Source organism: Pholcus phalangioides, unplaced genomic scaffold, assembly GCF_987345545.1.
Source record: "Pholcus phalangioides strain wild (caught in Gottingen) unplaced genomic scaffold, Ppha-v1.0 ptg000011l_1, whole genome shotgun sequence".
Classification (NCBI taxonomy): domain Eukaryota; kingdom Metazoa; phylum Arthropoda; class Arachnida; order Araneae; family Pholcidae; genus Pholcus; species Pholcus phalangioides.
Window position 1 is genome coordinate 52,874,532 of NW_028301604.1, and position 24,417 is coordinate 52,898,948.

The 24,417-nt window shown below is 37.5% G+C and overlaps 2 protein-coding genes across 4 annotated transcripts in view; one reads left to right on the top strand and one right to left on the bottom strand.

Annotated features, from left to right (window-relative positions):
- The window catches only part of Enoph (enolase-phosphatase E1), a 37,409-nt gene extending 34,830 nt beyond the window's left edge, over positions 1-2,579 (top strand). The window contains exon 6 of the mRNA XM_089239670.1: positions 2,420-2,579. Within this exon, the coding sequence (XP_089095796.1) occupies positions 2,420-2,550 (131 nt within the window). The 3' untranslated portion in view covers positions 2,551-2,579. The remainder of the gene's footprint in view (positions 1-2,419) is intronic.
- LOC149080555 (kinesin light chain-like) overlaps positions 1-24,417 on the bottom strand; it is a 172,264-nt gene that overhangs the window by 26,572 nt on the left and 121,275 nt on the right. The window lies entirely within an intron of this gene.

Here is a 24,417-nt window from a genome sequence, read left to right on the forward strand (position 1 = left end):
CATGTCACCCATGATTTTCTTCTACAATCCTTTTTTCTTGACTTGTTAATGATCCATCTTCTTTAAGAGTGATATGGAATCTTCAACTCGTGTTCTTGCAGCTCACATGATACTCTGATGCTCTTTCCAACAGCTAGCAATACTAATGGAAGGATGTCAGAGTACTGTTGTATATTCTTTTCACATATAGGTTCAAACACCTACTTTCCAAGCACATGTTTGCTCTGGGAAAAAAAAAATTAACTGTAAAAAGTAAATTAAGTAAAAAAAACTATCAAGTAAAAAAAATTTTTTAAAGTTCAATTATATGTTAGGCAAAATAGCTCCTAACAACTAAGTGTTAGTTAAGCCTAATGCGATGACCATTTTACCCCACGTTGTTTAAATTACTATAAAATATGAAATATAATGATTACAACTTACCAATGAATGAAATAATGTTCTTGAGACACTACTAGAGTGCCCTTCACAGCCAATCTATAAAAAGTTTGAGAAACTAAAATGGTAGAGAGAAGTTATTCAGGCACTCAATGAATGGAACCCGAGCTTGAACAATTAAAAAAAACTGTTTATTGCCACTAAAATGTTGCGCAAATGTTTCAAAGATGAAAATACCTCTTTATATGATCATTTTACCCCACCTGACCCTATTTGCCTACTGCTCCCATTAATTTAGAGCTTTAAATTCAAGCAAAATATCTTTATTGACAAGTAAAACATTTTTTCCTATGTTGAGGAGATCTCCTAATGCCTGCTTTGCTCTGCCAAGGGTCCACTTAAGTCAGAATTGAGCCCTGTGTTCGAGATTATCTTGTATCTGTACCATGAACTACCCAAGAGGTATTCAACCTTTTTCCAGTCGCAAGCACTGCTTCTGTACCCATCATCAAAAGATGAGCACCCGTATGATAAGTTTGATATGCGAATGCATAAAATCAGGATCATTTCAATCATTGAATGCAATTTGTATTAGGTGTTTAATTGGAATGTTGATCAAGTGCTCGCGAGCATGAAATTGGACATGAGCATCGAGCACTTTAGGTGTTTCAGGAAGCACCGTAGTGCTTGCAAGTAACGGGCTGAAGATGCCTGAACTACTCAATGTTAGTTAAAGAAAAAAATATAATATTCTATATAACAGTTGCTCTTATTAGTCTAAATTAAAAAAAACATAACTGGAATAAATTTTGAAAAATCTCATGGGGGGGGGGTCTATTACGCTCACATCGTTATACAACAAGATCGTTAGTGACTTCAAAGTGAAAAACTTTGCTGCTTGCAAGTGAAAGTTAAAACAGAAATTTGGTAGCAATATCAATTCAAATTCTGAAGTTATGCCATTTTATGTTCAGTATGACCATTTTACCCCACCTGACCCTACCTCACTTACTTGTGCTGAAATCAAACTCAACTTGGTCAATCCCTAACACTTCAAGAACTTTAGTTTCTATGGTCACCAAATGAATTTTCTCAGTGTCACTTTGGCTGCTTGAATTGTTCCATTTCTCTTCTGAAAATTTGATAAATTTAACTTAAGACTTTTATAAATGCTTTTCAGCATAAGGCAATGCTGTTATCAAGCTTTTTCTTTAAAAGGAGCCATATAAATCATCTTTTTCTCTCTCTCTGTCAAAATTTTCTAGTTATGAATTAACCAAAATCAGTGACAAGTAAACTAGGATTTAATAACATTGTTATCTGTCGAAACTAGATGGGACTGAAGAAATATGATGGCTTATGGAGTTTTTACTGTGTTTCAACAAAAGTGAAGAAAGGGTGAAGATATTGAAAAGGTTCATATACTAGTGCTGAGAAGAAATGAAAATCACACATCAGCTGAGCCAGGAACTAAACAGCCAATCAAATAGCTTGAATGCTCTTTATCAATCACAACAAAGCAGTCCCAGCCTGACTGAACATATTTTACCTCAATCACAATTAAATGTATTCTTGTAAATAATGTATAATTAAATGTATTCTTGTAAATAATGTATAATTAAATGTATTCTTGTAAATAATGTATAATTAAATGTATTCTTGTAAATAATGTATAATTAAATGTATTCTTGTAAATAATGTATAATTAAATGTATTCTTGTAAATAATGTATAATTAAATGTATTCTTGTAAATAATGTATAATTAAATGTATTCTTGTAAATAATGTATAATTAAATGTATTGTATAAATAAATAAATGCAGGTTTCATCCCGACATCATATCACTTCACTTGATCACTAAATAATAAAGATGTCTATCAATTGTGCAGGAGAAGAGTTGAGTTTACTTACTCATTCACTACAGCCAAGCAGAATGGAATCCTTTCACTACAATTTTGAAGAACTATTTCCAAATATTTTTTTTACTTTAATTAAATTTTTGTGTATTTCAAAACAGAATTTCTTTTATTTTTTTTGCAGAAGCATATGCTGCCGAGAATGCAGGTATGTTGACGTGTTTGGTCATACGCACTGGGAATGCTCCTATTTCAGAAACAGACAAGAACCATTTTAATTGTATTTCTTCACTTTCTGATTTATGCCTACATTAACGAAATTAAAAACTTTTTACTGCATTGTATGTATGTGTATCTATATAATATCCAAAACATCTTAAAAAAAGGAATAACAGAACATCCTTACAAAATCTGGATAGTATAACAGTGTTTATCTAACTGAGCAACATAATAGTTTTGTTTTAGTGTTTTCAGTTCACTTTTGCTTTACAATATAATCTTTATATTATATAGCATTTTCATATATTCAATGAATGTTGATTAACTAATACCACAGGTCACTGTGTAAAAATGTGATTATCATGATTGGCTTACTATTACAAAAGTGTAACTTTGATTCTAGTGACCCTCAGTGGTGGTTTTTGGATTTTGAGGTGTGAATGTGAATTAATGCTCCCTTTAAAAAAAAGTCTCACTATGGTAACCCAAAATATATTCATTGAATATTTAGTCACATTGCCAGGGCCGCAACTAGGGGGTGCAGGCGGGTCTGGTGCCCCAGGAGCTGGACTAGAAGGGGATGCAAATTCAGCTCTTTAACCTCCCCTTCAACATTATGAGAGGGCGCCAAAATGCATGCTTGCCCCGGCTGACCAAACGTGTAGTTGCGGCCCTGCACATTGCCAATTTCTCATAACAAATTTGTAAAATAAATGGAACATTCCACCAAACATACATGTGTAACCATTATCTTTGATACAGAACTTGGGTTTTTTTTTCAAATCAGGCATGAAATTTTGCAATCATTATACAGAACCTGCTTCAGAATCCAACATAGCTAGATAGGCAACTATCACAGTAAAATATGTATCATCAAGAATTTAAGTACAGTCAAAAAATATGTCCATACGAAGGGCGTAGCGAGGGGGAGGGACTTGGGGGTCTGGTCCCCCCCCCCCCCGAAATGTGAGAAAATAACCGAAAAAAGGGAAAATGATGGCCAAATCCATTGTTCTGTCACTTTGGTCCCCCCCCCCCCCGAACGAAATTTCTGGCTACGCCCCTGGTCCATACTATTGTACTTTTTCCATGATAAGGCTGCAGTTATAGTGGAGTGAAAAGATGAAGCATGAGAATTGCGACTAGAAAGAAAAAAATGCATAGGGGTGGAGGAAGAGACGTCTGGATATAGTAGAAGAGGATAGAGAAAAATGGCCGGAGGGGTTCTGAAGTATAAGGGTGTGATGATGATGCCTCCCCAAAAGAAAGAGAGAAATGAGCCAATCAGCAAATAGCGAAAAACAGCACCTTGAGGTGAAAACAAACACTGTTGTTCGAATCTCGCACCTCATCTAGTCTCCATTATGCACTCCCGTACTTTGTGTTCACCTCACTGTGTTTGGCCTACGTGTGCATGTGATGTATGTGCTGACATAATCCCTTACGCATGCCTCAAAAGAGTTAAACGGCAGCTATTTAGGGTTACAAGCAGTAGTGCACTTGCTCCACCTCCTATTGTTCTTTGTTCATTTTCCCTTCACACTCAACATTTTTCAGGAAAATTCATTTTTATAAGTTTTTGATCTTTATAATGTTGCTCAAGTTAACGTTGGCATTTTTATTACGAATCACTTAGTCCAGTGTTTCTCAACCTTTCTGAAAACAAGAACTAGTAAAATGTCTAAATGAATTTGACGGACCACTTGTGTCCCGTGTAATTTTCGTTGTTCCAATTTTTTCAATGATATTTGTTTTAATTTGTAATATTTAACAGGCACCCACACAGCGTTCTCATAATATAAATTCAGAGTTGTCAACTGCTATGTGGTTTGTTCGTAGTTTCTACGGTTGAACTTACTAAACTACGGAGTAACGGAAAGAACCATATTACGGAAGTGGTTTTTATACATGCGACAAATGCAAATAAATCAAGGAGAGGATCGTTGAGAAAAACTTTTTTTTCTTTTAGTTTCTAATAATTGTTTATTCCAGAGAAAGTCCGCGGAAAGGTTTCGGCACACGCAAGGAAATAAAAATCCCGCCGCTTTTTACCCGAAGAATTAAAAAAAGAATGGTGTCACGTGATAGATATTTTGGGTTGACAGTGGATAGGGAAAAAGTTTTCCGGTTGACCTTGATTCATGCATACTTGTTATACAGCTGTTTGTCCTTCCTTGTAGGATGAGCTTGGAGGGGGGGGGGAGTTAACGGTGCAGAGTCACGACCTTCTATATAACCTAGGTTATCTAAGTGGTCGTGGCAGAGTACAAGCCCCTGGTCCCTCCTAAAGTCGTCTTCTAGTGGGATGGGGGGAAGTGTCTTAATTTATTGCCAAAAACAGCTGCTTGAAACATTCAACTCTTCTATTGGGGGGGGGGGGAAGGGTGTTTTCCCAGAACAATATTTGCTTCCCTCCATAATGGTCTACGTGAAATTACTCGGATGGTTCTTCATGGGGAGGGGAGGAGTAATAATTACGCGCGCGCATCATCGGCTTTTGTTTTTTTTTTTCACCCATGCACCAAGATGCAGCTGCAGCCACTGTTCAAGATTCCAAGAGATCTTGACAAGATCCAGAATCTCTCTGATGTTTTGAGGGAACAGGTTGAGGGGGGGGGGCTCTTGTTTGGGTGGGCGTAATATAAATACGTTGTTCTGACTTTTTCTCTTTTTTATCCTCCACCCACACAGCAACAAGTTGCTGCTCCAGTGACTGTACAAGATCCCAGAGGATGAGGGATGCAAGTCCCTCTGATTCACTGATACCTTGGGATGCTCTGAGTTGTAGAGACTTCACTGCATTACTTCGGGTTGCCCCTTAAAGTTGGCTTAAGTGTAAAGCTTCGCCCCTGAAAGTTGGCTTTCCAGCAATCTGAGGGGTCCAACCAACACCACCTAGAGCAGAAAGCCTGACCCCGAGATTCGTGACGTCATCGAGATCCGTCCTCGAAACCAATCTTCCCTGTAAGATCGTTTTCCAGCACCACACACTGTAACGCCGATGTGTTATATATTTGACCCACGTTCACGTTGCTATATTTTTTCTTAACGTTATAAAAAAAGATGCCAAATTAGTAAAGAATTGAGCACTCGAATAGACGAGTTTATACTTATAATTCAACATCATTTTCAAGTATCAATCAGGGCCAGAGTTTTAATAAAAACTTAATATTTGAAAAAATTACCCTTTGACCTCAAACTTCCCCAAGAGCATTAATTTTTCAGAACTTTATTTCTGTTGATTTTAACCAAAAAAATATCCATTGAATACCAAAAGAACATTGAGACAAATTCAACTATATACTATCCATTATTTTTCATTAAGATAGACAATTAATATAGACAGACAATTTGAATGAACGACGTATTTGAACAAAAAATTACAAAAAAGAAACACGGCTATACGCGTTTCGGAACTGTAGGAAGTTCCTTCATCAGTAGCAAAAACAAAACAACATAAGAAAATAAAAGAAAAATAACGAAGAATTACTCCCGCTGTAAGGAGTAATTATTCTTTTGTCTACAACAGCGAGTAACTCCCGCTACATATAAGGAGTAATTCTTCCAATACACCTCGCAATACGCCTATTCCTGGAAATGGGAACACACAAGCAAAGCGTTGGTGCTTCACTCTGAACAACCCCTACGCACAAGACCACCCGGGGTCTGGCTTGACGATTGCGAGAGTTTCTTGTGCCAGATAGAGCAAGGTGAGTCTGGTACCTATCATTATCAAGGATATGCTATCTTCAATAGAAAAAAAACTAAGCCAGTAGACTATGCATACCGGGTGTCACTGGGAAGTGATGCGTGGATCGTTGCAAGATAACGTTTCTTACTGCTCAAAGCAGAAACTAGCGTATCACCAGTGTACACACTGGGTGTTCCTGAAAAGTATAACACTATGATAGAGATACAAAAGAGATTTCAAGATGATTACAGTTTCAAAGATATCTAAGATAAATTCTTCAGCGTAAGCGCTAGATTTCATACTTTTTTTAATAAGTATGCGCAGCTATATGAAAACCCCCAGAAACTGGCAAACAGCCTGTCTAGTACTCTGGGGACCCCCTGGCAGTGCCGTCTTAACGCATGGGCCCACCCGGGCACCTCAAGAGGAGAGGGGCCTCACAGAAATGAGAAGTGGGTGAAATTTTCGAAACTTTTCCATCTAAGGTCTCAAAAACATCACTTGGCCCGGGGGCCCATGATGCTCTTAAGACGGTCCTGTCCCCTGGAACAGGCAAATCAGCACAAGCAGCGATCAACTATCCTGACGCCTATCACAAAATGAGAGGTGACTGGTAGGACAGATTGCGGTAGCAATTTTTTTCTGCGGCCATGTCGCCATTTCTGTTGTATATCTGTGTCAGGAAAGTTTTCTGACAAGGACGAACCGGTTGTCGAACTCGCGACACCTCTGAACATCCTTTGGTACTTTAGGCGAGTATCTTGTCGACCTGGGCTACCGCGCCCGACTGTGTTTGGTGCTGCGCAGATATGAAATCAGGGATGCTTCCTCAGGGTTCATAGTAGCTTGTTGAGAATCTGGCTTGAAATGGCCGTAAGAGATGAGAGAAGAGAGCCCTTATAAAAATTTATGGAGTTAAATCAGTTTATATACACTGCTGGCCACCCAAATTGCAACACCAAGAAAGACAAGAGATATCGCAACAATATTTATTTTGTAGATAACATGTTGACCAAGCATCAAATGATTAAATTTATAGACTTCTGTGAAGTGTGGTTCCTGCCAAAATCAGTAGCCGCCATTGTTGGAGATCACCGCTGCCACACGCCTCGGCATTTATTCAAAGAGACTTTGGATGTGTTCTTGGGTTACAGCAGACCAAGCAGCTTCCACGCGTTGCCAAAGTTGATCTGGTGTGGCAGCTGGGGATGTAATCTGGGTCAATCGTTGAGCAACCATGGACCACATGTTTTCTATCGGCGAAAGATCCGGAGAGCGAGCTGGCCAGGGAAACAATTCAATCTGGCGATTGACGAAGAACCTTTGGACAATGCGTGCCACGTGTGCTCGCGCATTATCCTGTTGAAATATGGCTGTGGGCAAGCCCTGAAGGTAAGGAAGGACAACTGGCTCCAACACCTCGGAGATGTAGCGCTGGCTTTTTAAAGTACCGGCAATGCGTACTAGAGGAGTGCGAGAGTGATATCCAATACCGCCCCATACCATAATACCCGGTGCAGGACCAGTGTGGCGGTGCATAACGCAGCTGTTCAGCATCCTCTCTCCACGGTGTCTCCAGACTCGAATCCGACCATCGTGGTGTTGCAGACAGAAGCGTGACTCGTCAGTAAAGACAATTTCATTCCATTGTGCCGTCCACATCCTTCTTTCATCGCACCATTGGCGGCGGAGACGTCTGTGGTTCTGCGTCAAGGGTAGACGAAGCGATGGACGTCTTGCGGACAGACCACTCTGCTGTAAACGGCGTCGAATGGTACGCGCAGACACTGGATGATTGGATGATGCGGTACAGACTGAATGTGCTGTGCTATGGTTCGTGATGTAGCTGAGCGATCCGTCACTGCCATACGCACAATACGCCTGTCATCACGTGAAGTGGTGCACTGAGGTGGATGCGATCGAACACGTCGGTCCGTCGTACCCTCCTGCATCCAACGATCACATATCCGCATTACAGTTGTTTGGTTTCGTCCAACACGACTACCGATTTCCCTGAAAGATAATCCACAATCTCGGTAGGCCACTATCCTTCCTCTGTCGAACTCGGATACTTGATCAAAAGATGATCGCTGTTTTCTACGAGGCATAATTGATCGTTTTTTTGAAAAAACCACAAGAAAAACACAATTGCCGTACTTCAAATCGTCGAAATCTCCAAGCCTTAAATAGCGCTTTGAAGTGGCGCCACAGGCGCGCGTGATGTGCGTCTGCGCTGAAATTCTAATCATTTGCATATCTCACCTCCGCTAATGCATGTTGTAAATTTCATATTATTTGCATGCTTCCTTCAGGGTGTTGCATTTACGGTGGCCAGCAGTGTATTTTGAAACTAAATTAATATAATTATATTATGATTACGAAAATTATTTTTTTGTTAACTATCACAAGATTTCCTACTTGTAGGTACATCTTGAGACAAATAAAAGTTTTCTAAAAAATATTTTTGAAAATATCCAAGCGATAAAAAATTAAAACTGTTTCATAACATTCATAATGTTGAAAAGTATGACAAATTTTCATAATGATTGAGTTCTTTAAAAAAAATTGAAAATTAAGAAAGGGGAAAAAATTTCCAAGGTGAGCAATTCTACCTTACTATTGCATGCCTAATTTTCATTGAGTTCATTACCAGTGAGAAATTGAACCAATGTTAACTCTCTAAAATTATGTAAAGATAAAATAAAAATTGTTCAAATGGACAAAAAATTAAGTAATATGTGAAACATGTGCAATCTAAACTCAAATACTGTACCTCATCTGTTCAATTTTGAACAATGATCGGTTTTTAATTATCGAAGTTAGATTAATGAAACACCAACAGACAAAAAAGTTAAATGAGCTTTCATTTGTATCGAAGTTTGTTGTTACGAAAAAAATTGATTATATACTATATTGATATATTATATCATAAAAAAAATCAGCGATTTTGCACTGCATGATTAAATTTCGACATGGAATGGCCTTCAACATTATCATAAAACTAGTAGACTAACGCTTTTATAACCAGAAAAATGCAAGAAAAAATTTGAAATAATACAGGAGCGTTCTTACCTTACTATTGCTGTTAATTTTGAAACCCTTTCGATGGCATGCTATTTCTTGGCATCTGACCACGGCGACTTTTGGATCATTCCTTCAATTTAATTTATAATTCGGCATGACTATTGTGAACGGCATCAGAAATATATAAAAATACAAATTTGAAAAAACCGCGACAGTGTTAAAATAAAATTATAAAAACACGCGCGAAGCAGAGATGAACAACAAACAAACACGTGCAATCGTGCTTCGCTGGGTAGGGTCATGGGGGAGAACGATAGCACCACATATATATATAATATATATTCTATAAACCTTGCGATAGCACTACTCTTGCTGACGTCACAGCATACTTGATCACGTGTGCTATAGCCACTCTAATAGGGGACTTATCAAGTCACCTTAACGTGTGCAGAGGCAATACCTTCTAGAGCAGAAGTACCTTCTACTCTAGAAGGTATTGGCAGAGGCCGGTTTTATAACGAGTATCTCGCTGCAGTGTTGTGCAGGTTGAGCATTGTAGGAACGCGCACGCGCGAGTTTGTCTCTGGCTGTAATGCTTGGCAACGTATCGCCAAACGCTCGCTATTTTCGACTACTTTATTAGTAAATACCAGTTTTTTTTCACCATAAACCTCTTACGGATAAGTTGTGTCATTCATGGAAGGTAGCTCACTTCACTATGAAGCTGTAATCCTTACTCTTTGAAGTCTTTTCCTTTTTTCCTCTTATGCCGTCTACCGCCCAGGCTCTATCGACAAATGCTAACTTAAGCCATTGTCCCGGTTAAGGGACTGGACGGTGTCGGACCAACACCACCTTTAGAATAACCTCCGCAATAAGCTCGTGACGTCACTTAAGGCGGCCATTTCACCTATTGCCATTGGATAATGCAGGCCGACGCATGCGATATCTTTACCCTTTTTTGCAGTATATCTAATGGCTATAGGAGAAATGGCCTTCTTCATTGACGTCACAAGCTTCGTGCGGAGGCCTTATTCTATAGGTGGTGTTGGTCGAACTCGATACTTAGATGGGGCAAGCACGCATTTTGGTTAAAGGGTGAAATTTGTGCCCCCCCCCTTCTGGTCCAACACCCGTATTACCAGACTCCTCTAGTGGGAACCGCCCAGAATAGTTTAAAAAAACACCCCTTCAACGCATTAAACAGGCAATCAGCAATGTCGACACCTTGCCGCGACGCCCTTAACAAAGGTTGGCGGTGCCCGTTAAAGAGCTGGACTCGATGCATTGTCTGCTTTGCTTAGATATGGAAAACAAAGCAAAATAAACATTTTAAAAAAGCAAAAAAATTACGTTTTTTCTTTAAAATCTTCAGGAGAACAATATAAGAACACTCAAGATTTAAGCAACGGTGATGTAATGCGAATTACAGTTATTTGAGTAATTTATTAAATGATTTTGAAAAATTTAATATGCTGTGGACAATTTTTCTCAAGAACGGTTATTATATAACAAACAAAATGCAATTAAAACCATTGAATTTTTGTGATTTTTTTCTTTGAAGTCTGGGGGGGGGGGACATTTTATAAGAGAAGTTTCAGTTGTACGATTTCCGCCCTTATACGACGTTTTGACGTACTTTCTTGAACGTCGTATAAACGCAGTTCCATTTTGTGGATAAAACATCTGTAGAATGGGAAAAATAATCACAGGCAAGTTAGAAAGTAAGCTTTTCTCTGTTTTGTGATTGCTATTTAGGATTTGCTATTCAGAAAAGCGATAAGAATCTGACATCACGAAGCTTAATTGGTGATCCTAAAAGGAAGAGAGACCGGGGAGGGGGGGGGCGGCCACAGAATGCAAAGAAACAATTCAAAAGTTAGGCATCCTAGAAGGAAGACCCTTGTGGGGGTTCCGCATGGAAGTTTTGAGTTTCGGGAATACCAATTCCCAGGAAGTCTTGACTCTGTTGTCTGAGGGACTTGCGTGTGAGAATGGGAAGAAACAAAGAAAGGAGCCAACGCAAATATTGTTTGTCTCCTACTGGTCTATTATACCAAATTTTTTTAGAGTGCACGTTCTCAACAAAAATCAAAATAGAAAATTGTTTCAGTGAAGCGGGGATACAACGATTCGTGGTTTCCGACGCAGGATAAGGTAATTAAAGTAAACGATAATAAAAGTCTTTGTCAAGATCCGAGGTCGTCTTCGGGCCTCGGGGGAGCAATACTTTTTATGGCTTTCAATACAAAGGCCACGGAATGGAGGAACATCTAGCCAACAACAGGGAACGTTCAGACATTTCGAAATGGATAGAGAAGGAAGACTGCTCGTTTGCGCTGCTGCATATTATGCTGTAGTACAGTGTTTCTCAATCGCTGGGCCATTGCCCAGTATCGGGTCCTAACACTAGTCACACCGTGAGTGATTCGCAGTTACATTTTCCCCATTAATTTCTCGTTAGTTGTGTGTATGACCTGGCCTTTCACTTACGCAAAAAAGATTTACCGGCCGCTGGCTTCCAAAGGTTGAGAACCACTGCTCTATAGTAGTGTTTCTCTACCGCCGGGCCCCGACATCAGTCAAACCGGGCCGTGAAAGGTTCACCGTTTCATTTTTACCCGTTTATTTCACATTAGTCGTGTGCATGATTGGGCGTTCCACTCGCATAAAGGAAATTAACCGGGCCGCGAGCTCCCAAAGGTTGAGAACCACTACCCTAGTAAGCGGCGAAGAATTAGAACGCGTGCGAAGGAGAAAAGTGCAGCGCAAAAGGCGATGGTGAAAGACATCAGTCAATAAGAGCCTTAACAGGTAATTAAAACTAAAAATCCCTTTTCATGCAAAGAATTTAATTTTAAGTAAGTTTAACAACTGTAATTTAACAAAGAAATGCTTTGAGTGAAATCATATTATCAAATTGTATTTTATTAGTTGAATGCTTTAATCACTGTGAGAAAACCAATTACAATTTAATGAAAACCCCATCATTAATTAAGTTCACGAGAAATGTAATTATAGTTATTTACACAATAATTTAAACAATAGTACTATTACTGTTATAATAATGTGGCAATTAGAACAGAAAAGGTTCTTTCACACTATGATACGAAAAAGAAATTCTCATGTGTTTTTAAAATTGTGGAAATCAACAGAAATGTATGAAAATAAGTATGCACGCAGTAATGTATCAGAGTTCATACAGAATTTCTTAAATAAAAACTAAGCAGTTTTCAAGGACTTTTTAAGGAGTTTCAAGCAGTTTTTAAGGAGTCATGGCAAACTTCATAACTTACAAGTTTTACATAAAAAAAAAAGGCGGGGCACATATGCAAATTTATATCATTTGATCATTTTTGTCACACCACGGTCATTTTTCTGCACACGAGGGCTAATTAGACCGGGACCTACAATTTATTGCCGATTCCGAACGGCAGGCTTGTTTTTTATACTCATCGAGAGGTTGGTGCGCTAACCCCTCGATGGGGGACTCCCTGCGGTAGCAATTTTTTGTCTTCAATTCATCTTCAGCTGTAAGATCAAAGATATGATCGGGGTTTCAGTTTCACGATGAAAAGCCTGAGATGAGGGGCTGATAATTTGAATAAGGAGCTGCGGTTACCACAATCCGATTTTCGGGGACAAAATCGAGAGCGGGAAAATCCAATACACATCTAAATTCAATTTCATTCCTCCAAATTTTGTAGAGGACTGAAAATACTCTTTCAAATTTTGAGTAACTTTTCTTTTTCATAAAATAAAAAACCGCTTAAAAAATAAAAAAATTTTAAAAATAGTATTAATTTAAAAAAAATTGTTAAATGCCTCCCCTTAAAATTTTGGAGAGTAAAATTACTCTTTAAAATTATTTTCTCGGATAATTCTAAGTGTGACTATGGAAGATGGGAGGAAGGGGTGGTGCTGAAGTATGAAGGAATAAAACACGCTCCCTAGTATAAAAGTATTTCGAGGAGTTTCCAAGTACACAAAAAAAATATGGACGCAGAAAAATACGAATACACACTATAGGAGCAAGATTTCAATTTTGACGCAGAGCTCCCACCACTGGTAGTAACATCATTTTCTGCCAGGAATGACAGAACTTCTTTATTTCAATTTCATTGTCAATTTTTCGACAGCACAACAATCTTCTTTTCCCGTTTTTCTCAGCATATCAGAAGCGGGTGTGGTCACTGTAGTCCGACCAATCAGGTGCCGTTATCTCGTAGCTGCGCTGGTCGTCGGAAGAGCTGTTCCCACCCGCTACAGAGCTGTACAGAGTGGCCTTGAAATCCCTATAGAAATCCCCTAGAAATCTTTCCCACCTTGTTTTTTTCCCTTCTATTTTCAGGGACTTTCTTTCAGCATCAAGTACTACTCATCAATCATTCATCAACTTTAGCAGGAAATATTCCAGGGTGGGGGAAAAGTAGACTTTTTTTAGAAACAGCTGGAACGATTTTAAGGGGTTTTTAAGGGTCCTTAAAAAAAGGAAATGAAAATTAATGACTTTTTAAGGAGTTTTTAAGCACCGTACGAACCCTGGTATATAATGACGTTATACACTTGCTTATTCCGCACGGTCACTTGACAGAAGTATAAGTGCAACTAAAAATAGGTAAAAAGTTCCAAACAAAAAATAACGTGTCAAAAAAAGATGCGAAGATAAAAGACATTGTCCTACAGTTAACACACGCACAACCTTATACACTCCCTGAATTTTTTCTCCCCACCAAGCGTCATACTTGAAATTTTCGAAGTACGGGATTTATCTCATGCCGGCTGCGGTTGCCGATAGCATTTTGCGGTTTATGTCCACCAAAGACCTTTTATTATCTTACCCTGCGTCGCGAACCACGAATCGTGGGATCCCCGCTTAGTAAGAAATTTTTTGAGCTGCCCGGGATTTTTGGGGATCCGTCACTTTTGATTCCGCGGAACCGGTTGGAAAACCCTGCCCTAGAGGGTACCTGATCATGTATTGTTCGGGGCTAACGAGAAGGAGACCCTGAACAATACATGATCAGGTTAGAACTCCTTTATACAGGGGCGTCGGAAGTGTTTCGAACCTGTGGGTGTCCGTCTTGAGATTCATGTAGGAAATTTCGATTTTTGAATCAATTCTGTGGGTGCTCGGAGCCGTTCTACAAACTTCCGTGGGTGCTCGAGCACCCACAGCACCCCCGGCTCCGACGCCTCTGCCTTTATATACATGTATATGAAAGGGGGAGGGGGAAAAGAGAAATAACTGGTTTCTAGCTGGAAGGGGAAGAAGGAAACGCGTACAAGCGGTAAATTTAAATGAATCATTTTTTTGCTTATGCGTTATGCTATTTTCTCTCCCATTGCTTTCTTTTGTTATATTTTTTCCTCCTCTCTCTTCCGTTCTTTTTCTTCTTTTCGCTTAGTATTCAACAGAAAGAAAAAAGGAGAGATATAGAGCGAAAAGAAGATTTTATAGATATCGTCAAGAGCGACAGGCGATAAGAAGCCAAATGTTGTGATTTTTAATAATTTTTTGCAGCTTTAATAATTGAACACCGCCACTAATTTTTTTTGTTTCTATGTGTTTCTGGGCGAGATGAAATGTACTTTAATTTTTTCATGATGACACCTTTAGACCCTTTCCTGGTTAGTTCATTTTTACAAATTTAGGTTTAAGGATGCGGACTACTTCAGATGATTCCGACGACCATAGGTTGAGCATATATGAAGGGTCGGGTGGGGGAAATGCTTTCAGTCCATAAAACAAAATTTTTCAGGAGACGAAAAACTAGAAATCTGGTATCACTTTCTGCGCATGTCACAAATTCCTTTTCTACTGCACATGTGAACTCGTGCGGTGGAGCATTTTCCCATCTGCATGCTGTTGTGTTTTCTTTAACACTTTGTTAGCCGAGTGGATAACACATGGGTATTTATTTTGATGAGTATTTATTATTACGTTAGACTTAGATAGATTATATACATATAGATAGGAAGAATTTATAAAGCGGAAAGAGCAGAACATTTAGACATCTTGTCTACTTGATGTCCGAGGTGGAACTCACTAGTTCCCCTTACACAACACTAGGTGGCGTTGTATGTTCTTATCAGTTTAGTTCTTTTAGTCATTTCTTATAAGGACACCACATTCCTCCCCGCTAATTTAAAGATCCAACCGGACAGGAGCTTTCCTGGTTCGTTGGGAACGTCGCAAAGGAAAGGAAGTACTGGACGTCGCTGGTGCCTTAGCTGGTGTTGGTAGATCGCTACTGATCTCTGCCGGAGTTGTCTGTTCTTCTGGAGCAAACTGCACTTCGGAGTCAGCAGCGACAGGAGTTGATGAAAGTTTGCCTGGAACTCGGGGTATCACCAAGCTTGGCTGGACTTGATTGCCAGCTGCTCTCATCTGGTCGATGTGACGTCGGAAGAGAGTTCCATTTACATCTACAGTGTAGTGCAGAACTCCGTCTTTGTTGAGAACAGTTCCGAACTTCCACTTGTTATTGGCGGATCTGTAATCTCGCACAGCCACACGATCTCCTGGCTCGAAAGTTCGGTCATAGAAGTCTGTGACCTCATTTCTGATCCTTTCTTGAACCCTGTTCTTGATATTTGGCAAGACTAGGTCTATCCTAGTTCGGATTTCTCTTTTTAGGAATAACATTCCTGGGCTTTGCATGGTAGTCGCATTTGGCGCTTTTCTGTAATTCAACAGAAACGTGCTCACTTTTTGGTAGATGTTTCCGGGAAATCTTTGCATCGCCCGAAGGGATTGTTTTAAGGTGTGAACGTATCTCTCTGCCTGCCCGTTGCTTGATGGTTTGAAGGGAGCACACGTTTTGTGCTTTATTCCATTATTCCTCATGAATATTTCAAACTCGTGTGATGTGAACTGAGGACCATTGTCACTCACTAACACTAAAGGCAGTCCAAATCGAGAGAAACAGTCCCGTAGGCATTCAACTGTCTTGAACGTGTTTGTTGATTTCATCGGGTATACTTCCATCCATTTAGAATGAGCATCGACTACGATCAAAAACATATGCTCGAATATGGGACCTGCGAAATCTACGTGAATTCTCTCCCACGGAGCACTCGGGTATTCCCAATGGTGTACCCTTGCTTTCACCGGATCGGACTTGAATCTGGAGCAATCTGGACAGTTTTTAGCAGCTTTTTCTATGTCGCTATCAATGTCCCTCCAGTAGACGTAGGATCGAGCAATTGCTTTCATTTTAACAATGCCCAGATGGCCTTGATGGAGTTCATCAAGAATTTGATTTCTAAATTTCTTCGGAATAAAAACTCTTTGGCCATGCATTATACATCCGTCCTGCAAGGTATACTCGGCTTCCTTCCCTCCTAAAGGTTCACCGAATTTCAATTTCCTCAGCAATGGACCCAACTCTTCATCATTTTGTGTCTCTTTTGCTAAATGTTGAGCTTTCACTGGTAGTGTTTCGATTTGATTCAACTGGAAGAGTTCTATGTCATCCTTGACAACTAAGTCTTCCGACCTCAAAGGAAATCGGGAAAGACAATCTGCATTTCCATGGTTCTGTGTGTTACGATAAATGATATCGAATTGATATGCTTGTAAGATCAAGGCATAATGCAGAAGTCGAGTAGCCGTCAACACTGGTAGACCTTTCTTCGAGCTGAATATCGCTACCAAAGGCTTGTGATCTGTTATGAGAGTAAATCTTCGGCCTTTCAAGTAAAGCATAAATTTCTTTACTGCCCAGATAATTGCCAAAGCTTCTTTATCAATCTGGGAGTATCTCTGTTCCGTTTTCGTCAGCGTACGAGAAGCGAAGGCAATTGGTCTTTCTGTTCCATCTGGTAAGACATGTGATAGAACTGTTCCTATTCCCACTGGAGAAGCATCCGAAGCAAGAGTAAGAGGTAGTGTAGGATCATAGTGCATCAAGATTCGCTTTGAGCAAATTTCCTTTTTGATCTTCTTGAATGCAGTCTCACACTTTTTAGACCAACGCCACGGAACGTCCTTTTTTGTCAGCTCATTGAGAGGATAGGCAATGGTTGCCAGATTAGGACAAAATTTCCCGTAGAAATTTACCATGCCCAGAAAACTTTTTATTTCCTGAACGTTTTTCGGTGCGGGAACTTTCAAAATTGCTTCAGTTTTCTCATTTGTTTCACTTAGGCCATTTTCATCAATTTTGTGACCTAAGAAATTTATTTCTTTTTGAAAAAATGTGCTCTTTTTCAAATTTAACTTCAGCCCATGCTCCTGACATTTTTTGAAAAATTTTTCCAAAGCCCTGAGATGTGACTCGTCATTTGTTCCGGTCACTCTGGCGTCATCCATAAAAACTTTTACACCATCTATTCCTTGGAATAGCCCATCAATGTACCTCTGCCATATTGCTGGAGCTGCATTTAGGCCGTACATCAATCTTTTACAGGCGTATAACCCCTTATGAGTGTTTATGGTTAGGAGTCGTTGACTGTCAGGGTGCACTTTCATTTGCAAATATGCATGACTGAAATCCAATTTTGAAAATCGTTTACCCCCATTTAAACATGAGAATATTTCCTCAAACGTTGGTAAGGGATGCTGAGGCACCTCTAGCTTAGGATTTAATGTGACAGAATAATCTGCACATAACCTTATGGATCCGTCTGGTTTCACCACGGGAACAACTGGTGTAGCCCAATCTGAAGTTTCAACTCGCTCGATAATGCCTTCTCTTTCAAGCCGGTCTATTTCTTTTTCAACCCGGTCTTTTAATGCGAAGGGCACAGTTCTCGCTCTACGAAACTCTGGGGTAACATTTGGTTTTAGCTTTAGTTCCACTTCATGGTCATTTATCTCACCCAATTTGTTGTCGAAAATTTCTTTATAATCATCCAACAATTTTTTGAGATCCATGTCATTAGCGGTCCTCACAGCCTTAAGAGAGTTCCAGTCTAGATTGATTTTGTATAGCCATTCACGGCCAAAAATCGTGTCTAAATTTTCCCTCACCAAATATAAGTTCAAGTGCAACTTTTGTTTTCCGTACTCCACTTTCACAGTGACATATCCCGCTGGGACAATTTTTTCTCCATTGTATGTCCGGAATACTAAATTCGTAGGTTGAACTTTTTTCTTCGAGATTTTTCTGAATCTCTGTAAGCTCATTACTGATACTGTTCCACCCGTATCAACTTCCATACTCACTGGTTTATTGTCTATGTTGACAGTAACCATCATCGGAGGCTTTTTCGGCTCTTCACTCAATGCCCACTCTAACCCAAACATGGAAACGTCATTTTTGTTTTCCTCAACTGAAATCTGTTTCTGTTTGTTAGGTGCCGATTGAGTCTTCTTTGCCGCGTAGCAGGCTTTTTCTATATGCCCGATTTTTTTACAGAAGCGACATTTGCTAGCAATAAATCTGCAGGAGTCTTTATCGTGATTTGTCCCTGTGCATCGTATACACGGCGGATATTTGACAGCGGCGGCAGAGTAGTTTCTGTTTTGCGTGGGCAGTTTCGTTTTCCTCTTCCCCGCTTTCACTACCTTCAATTCTGCCGGCTTCCCGATAATCTCATTCGCCCCCTGAACAGCTTTCTCCATCGCCAGCGCGATCTTTATTGTTTTGTCTAGCTCGATGTCGTCTTCCTCAAATAAACGATCGAGGATCGCTCTATCTCGGAGCCCACTAACGAAAACATCCCGAAGCATGGTGTTCAACATCTCTTGTTTATAATCGCACGCGATTGCGAGATGTCGCAATTCGGCTATATACGAACTGATGCTTTCGCCTTCGTTCTGCTTTCTGTTTATAAACATGTGCCTACTCGGTATAATCAATGCTTTAGGATTCAAATGGTTCTTCAAAACATTCTTTAAAATGGCGAATTCTTTCTCTGATGGATTGTCCGGAGACAGTAAATTTTTTAACAAGTTGTTGAGCTTTGCAGAAATGCTCGAAATTAAGACTTTAGCACGTTTTTCTTCTGGGACATTTTGAATGTCTAAAAACGCCTCGAAACGTTCTATAAACGAATCGAAAGTCTCTGAAGCTTCATCATATTTATCAAACGAAACCGTCACTTTTTGGTTTGTTGACGTTGAGCCTCGTTGCTCTTTGAGAGCTTCCATTAGAGCTTGATTCTGTCTTATTAACTCTTCAACTAAATTTTCCATCGTCAGAGATGTATGAAAAACTTTTTCTCCTACCTTTTGCAGTCTTCGAGTAAATACTCTATCCAACTTTTAAGATGGGCCTCGTCGCCACTTGTTGTGTTTTCTTTAACACTTTGTTAGCCGAGTGGATAACACATGGGTATTTATTTTGATGAGTATTTATTATTACGTTAGACTTAGATAGATTATATACATATAGATAGGAAGAATTTATAAAGCGGAAAGAGCAGAACATTTAGACATCTTGTCTACTTGATGTCCGAGGTGGAACTCACTAGTTCCCCTTACACAACACTAGGTGGCGTTGTATGTTCTTATCAGTTTAGTTCTTTTAGTCATTTCTTATAAGGACACCACACATGCTGTGACTAAGATTATTGTTTCCACCTTATGCCATTTCCTTCTTCCTTCATTACAGTAGACTGACTTTTTGCCTTTGGTGTTTTACATGGTCGAAAGATAGTTCTGAGCTATACAAAACCGCAAAAATAATAATTTTAATTGTTTTTGGACTGAAAGCGTTTTTTCCTACGACCCTTCTTATGGTTTAGACCAGTGGTTCTCAACCTTTGAAAGCTTGCAGCTCGGTTGAGTTCTTTCTTTTTCTTTGAGTGGAAGGGCTGGTCAGGACTAATGGGAAATAAATGGAAAAAAATTAAATGACTCACAGCCCAGTTTGACTGAGGAGTCATTCCATGTCAAATCACCCAGCCATGACACCCAGTCTCAGATTTCAATGATTTTTTTGTTTGTTTGTTGCATTTACCATCCTTATTAACCGCGTGAAATATTGTTTGCATATCTCAAAAACGTTTTGAGAAAAAAAATGTTTTCTAACCCCGTGAATGACGTGTCTAAGGCTAACCATTCCAGCAATATTATTTATGAAAATATATCATAACTTTGCAGATTTTCAATACATTCAAAAGAAATTTTCACTAAAATGCTCACAAAAAAAAACAGATTATGAATAGAAAAAATGTAAACCTTAGAGGAAAAAAGTCATTTAAATTTAATTTTTTTATTTTTAACACAATTTTTAAAATTTTTTTTTTGGATGACAGCATGAATTTTCAATTTTTTTAAATTTAATCCTATTAATATATTAAGAAGAAGACTAGAAAAGTAAACATTATTTTGACAGTTAATACATTTGAGTAACAAAACACAATTGTACTTATATGACTACATTAATTATATTTGTACATTTTGACTTAATATATAATGATTCATGCTAAGTAAAAAGAAATTTATATTTTATTTTTCATGTACGCTTAGAAATTTATTACAGTATTCACTAAATTAAGTTTCATGAGTAGTTAATGCAATAATTCACAACAATTAAATAATTTTAAATTCAAGGATTAAATTAATTCATGAAATAATTAGAAATATTAATGTAAGTTGGTGAAAAAAAAGGTTTTTGGTGAATAAAATAATTTTTTAAATTAAACCTTCATGTTCAGATTCTTAGAAGTGTTCAAATTCCAAATAATTTATTTCACTTTTAATTGATCTATAAATATTTCTTATGATGCAACAAAGGCAAACTTTTGCAATCTGATATATTTTTGCATGAAGAATTATTTTGTATTTGATAAATCCAGATAATATTAATCATATATATAGATGTATTTTCGAAGTTTTTTAACATGCTTAATTATAAAGTTATTTTACCACAACAGTGTTAAATTTTTTTTTAATTACTTTGATTTTTACAGCATATATTTTAATAAACATATATTTAATGTATATGATAAATATGAAATGGTTATAGTTGTGTGGCAAAAAATTCTACATTATAATATTTAACACAAGCCTCTATATATTTTTTCCAAGAAATAATTTAAAATTGCTGATAAAAAGCCAGAATATGAGGCATCAAATCACAAAGAATGAAATAATTATCAGATACAACCTGATTGTTGTAGCTGGAGGCAGATGGAAGAGAGTAGAATTGAAAACCTGATGTATATAATGCCTGGTGGTGATATATTAGATGTGATGTTTGTAGTTGTGATGATGATTGTAAAAAATAATAGCTTCTGGGAAGATATAAACTATGGCACACTGGTCTTTGTCCTTCAGAGGGCAGCTGGTGTCTTATTTAATTATAAAACTTTATCATCCCAGCAGGTGCTGATAAAGGCACTGCTGCTGCTTCATTGAGGAAACTAAAACAAAAGTGTTAGAACTAAACTGCCCCCCCCCCCATCAAATGATGCAAGCAAGTCTCAATTATGATTATGCTGAAGACAGAATGTGCTCCATAGAGTAGCCTACTCCAGGGTTAGCAAATTTTTCTTATGATAACACGATTTACATTTGAGCTAAATATTTTATATCATCATTTTGGAATTCAAAGTAAAATGTCAGAAAAGACACTTGAAATTTATAGCGTTGGAAAAGAAACTGGATCTGACTATCATAAAAAGTGTTATGCAAAAGTGTAAAATCTGTTACCCATTACATCATTGGACCCATCGGACATCAATTTTTTGATCTTCAGGAGTGGAGCAAGTTCTGAACATTAGTAAGAACTATGATGCTTAAACATCTACTGTGTGTTTAAGCATCATAGAGCTTTTTTCTCAAAGTATGAAATATATCCGAAAGCATGCTTTAATCCTTTTAAATGTCAAGAAAAAAATAAAAGGTTTAAGGATAGCAAACTCGTATTTTTCTTGTATAAATGAAATAAATGGTTGTACAAAATCAATTCCAGGGTAAAAAATATGCCATGCCTGTAGGGACAGTGAATATAAACATCAATAAATTAGGTGAAGAAACTGAATACTGTGAAGAGATGAACAGTGACAGTAATGTAGAGAAGTAACTTGGAAAAATGTCAATTATTAAACAAGAAGCACTTGAAGAAATAAATCCATCTCTACAGAACATAGAAGAGTCACCAATTAAACTTCATAGGGTAGCTTCACAGTGCAAGTCAAACAATGCCAAAAAAAAGTTGAATCTGCTTGTAACACTTTAAAATCAAAGGTTTGTAAAGTTTTTGAAGAAGAATTACCAGAAAATGAATCTCAAAGCACACTTAATGAAGATATTAAACAAAAAGCAAATGATATGATTATTTTGATAAAGTTAATTAGAAATAAGACTCAATTTAACCATCACAACAAGGGGGAAACTGCAAATTTTAACTCTGGCCCCTGCTTTAGGAAAGGGAAACAAGGAAAAAAATCTGAAGAGTACAATGTCACTCAATATGATGTGCGAAAAGCAGGAGAGCTTTTGTAAATGAAAAAGCAAAGGTGAGCCATTGTGTTTTTATTATAAAAAGAATCAAAAATTAAATTTCAACAATTTTTTTGCAATCTAATTTTTTAATGCAAAGGTTTAAATTTTCTTTCCTAGTCATAATCTACATTTTTTTGTGAGCATTTTAGTGGAAATTTCATTTGAATGTATTGAAAATCTGCAAAGTTACGATATATTTTAACAAATAATATTGCTTGAATGGGGTTGCCTGAGACATCATTTGTGAGGTTAGAAAACATTTTTTTTCTCAAAACGTTTTTGAGATATGTACATGAAATTTTGCATGGTCAACAAGCATGGTAGAAGCAATAAACAAAAAATAATAATTGGAATCCGGGATGATGGGTTGCATTTCAGTATCTAGTTGAATTATTTGAAATCAGAACGATCCAGTCTTATTTCGATGAATTTTGTGTTGCGAGCCGGAATAAACATATTAACGGTCAAAAAACCATCTTTTTTTTTCTCCAGTATTTTACTTCATATATTTAGGAGAAATTTAAAATAAAAGTTGTTTTGGTAACTGCTGTGCCTCTGGTCTAAAAATACGTTTGAAAAATTGTATTTTTTCTAACGAAAAATTCCACAAAAACAAAGTTTACATAATTTTTTTGCATATAAATTTCAAATGTAAGTGTATAAATTATTTTTATTCATATTTTGTATGTTTTTGTGAACACTTTAGTGAAAATTTCACTTGAATATATTGAAAATTGAAAACGTTACGATTTATTTTCTCAAACAATGCTGCTTGAAAATTGAGCCCCGGAAAAGTCATCTGCATCAGTTTTTGATAAAGTTCTACATTTTTTTTCTCAAAAAGCTTTAGAGATATGCAAATAACATTTCACACGGTTAATAAGGATAGTAAAAGCAACAAATAAAAAAAAATCATTGAAATCTGAGACTATGGGTGTCATTTTGCCGGGTGATTTGAAATGGAATGACCCTGATGCCAGGGACCGGCAGTTGAGAAACGCTGGTTTAGACCATGTTTGTAACTGAAAAATGGTTGAAGGGATTACACTATAAAAGTTTCATAAAATTTTATTTATAAAACTTGAAAAATGCAATCAATAAGGTGATCGATTGCATTTGCTAGAATGTTACGAATGCTCTTATTCTGCATTTTTCGACTTTTATGAAAGAACTTTAATCAAACTTTTATAGTGTAATCCTGGCCTTTATAGAGATTTGAACCACTGTAGCATATTATTTGAAAATTTAAAACTTAATTCATCTTTCAACAACTACCTTCAGTTATAAAAATAATTTATTCATACTTCAAAAAAGTAACAAAATGCATTTTCAAACAAAAAATTTACATAATTTACAGAACAGTTGCAAATATCTTCAACAAATATACATTACAGCGATTAATAAATTACAAAAAGTATTTCTAAACAGGCACTTTCTTAGAGCAAACCATTCATGTTTCACATATATGTCCATGAAAGACAAAAAAAAACTTTTTCTTTAAAGAGCATTTATGAGAAAATATATCTGTACATAATATTAAGAACCACCAACATAAAAGTAATAAAATGCTGATTTCCTATCACAACCGTAAACCAGAAATTAACACACAACACTAGTTTGTTGACTAATCATATGTGTTAAACATATCAATAACAATTATACATAAAATCTTTATCTCTGATAGACACCACATTAATAACATATACTTAACCCTCCTTTGGACACAATTTAACTTGAACGTGGAGCCTCTGCACTACTGTATTCTCTCTCTTAATTATAAGCATGTCATTTCTTTTCATAGTGTGTGTATATATATATATATATATATATATATATATATATATAT